This window comes from Fragaria vesca, linkage group LG2 (genome assembly GCF_000184155.1).
Source record: "Fragaria vesca subsp. vesca linkage group LG2, FraVesHawaii_1.0, whole genome shotgun sequence".
NCBI classification, from domain to species: domain Eukaryota; kingdom Viridiplantae; phylum Streptophyta; class Magnoliopsida; order Rosales; family Rosaceae; genus Fragaria; species Fragaria vesca.
The window spans coordinates 13,904,490-13,906,819 of record NC_020492.1 but is presented as its reverse complement, the minus strand read 5'-3'; the positions used below and the strand labels follow the sequence as shown (position 1 = coordinate 13,906,819).

The following is a 2,330-nucleotide window of genomic DNA, read 5'->3' as shown; positions in this document are numbered from 1 at the left end:
GAATTTAAGATAAAAAATTTGAAATTGAGAGATCCATAACTCATCTATTGGACATGACCTAGAGTCTGCTTTGTTGCTGCAACCTGGCTCTATGCAGCTGTTGGTGGGAAGAAAGATGATTATGGATCGTTACGGTTTTCTTCACCCATTTGCCCTCGATACACGTTTATTAAAAAAAAAATCTAGCTCACCCCGTTATAAAATCCTGAATCCGCCATTATTTTTACGTGTTCTATGACGCCTTACAAATTTCTCTATTGCGATACATATCAAGATGGGTTTTTGTACTTGCACCGATGGATGAAAATTCTTCTGAAAGGATTTACTTTTTTTACCCGGTCTACGATGGTGCAGCGTCTGTTTAGTCAGGTTAGTTGGGTTTGTGTATGTCACTTTGTGTATCAGGGCAAAGTTGGAAATAATTAAGTGCAGGGTGTATTTAAAAAAATTACTAGATGCATTTTAGTGATTTTACAACACCCAAAATTTACAACACCCTTTAGTTTTGCAGTTTTGTTTTTTCTTCATCGAAAAAAAAAAAATTACACACCATCTTCATCGCTGCCCTTGGCTTTCTCCTCCTATTCTGCTCTGTCACCAGTAAGCTTTCATAGACCCTTCAAATCCACTGACCCAGTTCAAGACTCAGGTAACTCTTAATCTTACCATCTTCCCCAAATTATCATTCTTCTCCTTTCTCTCAGCTTCTAGGGTTTTATTTCTTATCATCGTCTGCCTCTAATCTCTCATAATTTTCAACTTCTGATTCATTGGGTATTTGAAGTAATAGAAATATATAACTGGGTATAGCTTGGAATTGTAGATTTAGTTGTTAGAGGAATTGGGTTAGTTTTGATAATGCTGAGAAAATGATGATTAGGATTGCTTGGTTTCAGGAATGGAAGCCCAATTTTTCAAGTTTCTTAAGATAGTGGGTGTGGGCTACAAAGCCAGGGCTGAAGCTCAAGGACGGTTGCTGTATCTGAAATTGGGTTACAGTCATGAAGTTGAGTTGACTGTGCCGCCTGCTGTTCGGGTCTTCTGCTTCAAGAACAATGTGGTTTGCTGCACCGGGATTGATAAGGGGAGGGTGCACCAGTTTGCGGCCGCTGTTCGGGGTTGTAAGCCGCCTGAGGTGTACAAAGGCAAGGGGATAATGTACATCGATGAGGTTATAAAGAAGAAGCAAGGGAAGAAGTCTAAGTGATCGGTTCAATGTTGCAGAGTTTATCTATGCTTGGCGATGGCAATGTTTGAAATTTTGTACCGAGTTATAATCAGAAAACCACTCTATTGGTTTGGGATCTTCTTTTAAACTATTGTTATCTGGTATATCTATTTCTTAGTTGATCCGTTATTTCTTGCCATGATGGTGATAGATCTAACTTCACTATGCATTATGTTTCAGATAGTTTACTTGATGAATAGCTTATCCTTGAACTAGATGAACCTATGAAGTTGTAGCATCATGTACTCCAGGTTTAGTAGAGTTCCAGTCCTGATAGGCAAGCTTAAGTATTTGCATGTCTGTGCATTTGCTGTAGTTGTGGCTGATGATTAAGGAATGAATTAGGGAATTTCATTTTTCTTTTTGCTATTGAGAGAAACAAATAGTGGTTGTAGTGTCTACATGTGCACATTCTCAAGATACTGACTTGTTAAAAAGGCTGCTGACTTGCAATTCCTTTCATAAACTCATTTCACTGTTTGTGGAATGGTCTCATTATGCATCTGTCTTGTATAAAGATATATATAAGATCTCATTTAACAGAAAGTGTACTCCAAATCCTTGAAGTCCTACTAAGCTACCATATATGCTTATATGAATTTGTCAATAGAGTTCTTGACGTATTCATAAAGATATTTAGGCAGAGATAAGGTTTCTCTATCTTTTTGATATATGTGGATTTTAATTTGGTCCGAATGGTTTCATTATATTTGTTTGTGATTTCATCTTCATTTGTTCCTGCACACTGCCTGATTTTCTTCTGCGTCTGTAAAGAACATATGATGTTTTTGAGATATCTATTTTTGGATATAAGTGGTTGTGCAAGTGTAAACGTACTATGGAAGTTAAGCTGGCAGCTTTAGTACTTCGTTTTGAGGATTTCTATTGTGCTTTTTAACTGCTTTATAGCTACATTTGGTAATTGAAAAGGCTTCTGATTCTTGCTTTTTTGTAATTGACTGATTTATAAGCTTAAACACTGCTCCATATTTGTCATCAACTACTAAATTTTTTTCTTATATTTTTTCTTAACAATGCTCTGTTCAATTCATACCAGTTTCCAAAATATAGTAAAATTGAAATACTTGTAACGAGGGATGCT

The 2,330-nt window shown here is 36.4% G+C and overlaps 1 protein-coding gene across 1 annotated transcript; it reads left to right on the top strand.

Moving 5' to 3' along the window:
* The first annotated feature begins 532 nt into the window (after window positions 1-532).
* Window positions 533-1,366, top strand: LOC101314714 (60S ribosomal protein L6, mitochondrial-like). The gene is made up of 2 exons (XM_004290454.1): window positions 533-649; window positions 897-1,366. Exon 2 carries the CDS (start codon window positions 899-901, stop codon window positions 1,205-1,207), a length of 309 nt encoding a protein of 102 aa, XP_004290502.1. The 5' UTR covers window positions 533-649; window positions 897-898; the 3' UTR covers window positions 1,208-1,366.
* Window positions 1,367-2,330: the final 964 nt, after the last annotated feature.

Bases quoted from the DNA above. Each gene is read 5' to 3' on its own strand.
- LOC101314714 (XM_004290454.1), top strand. From the start codon at position 899: ATGGAAGCCCAATTTTTCAAGTTTCTTAAGATAGTGGGTGTGGGCTAC.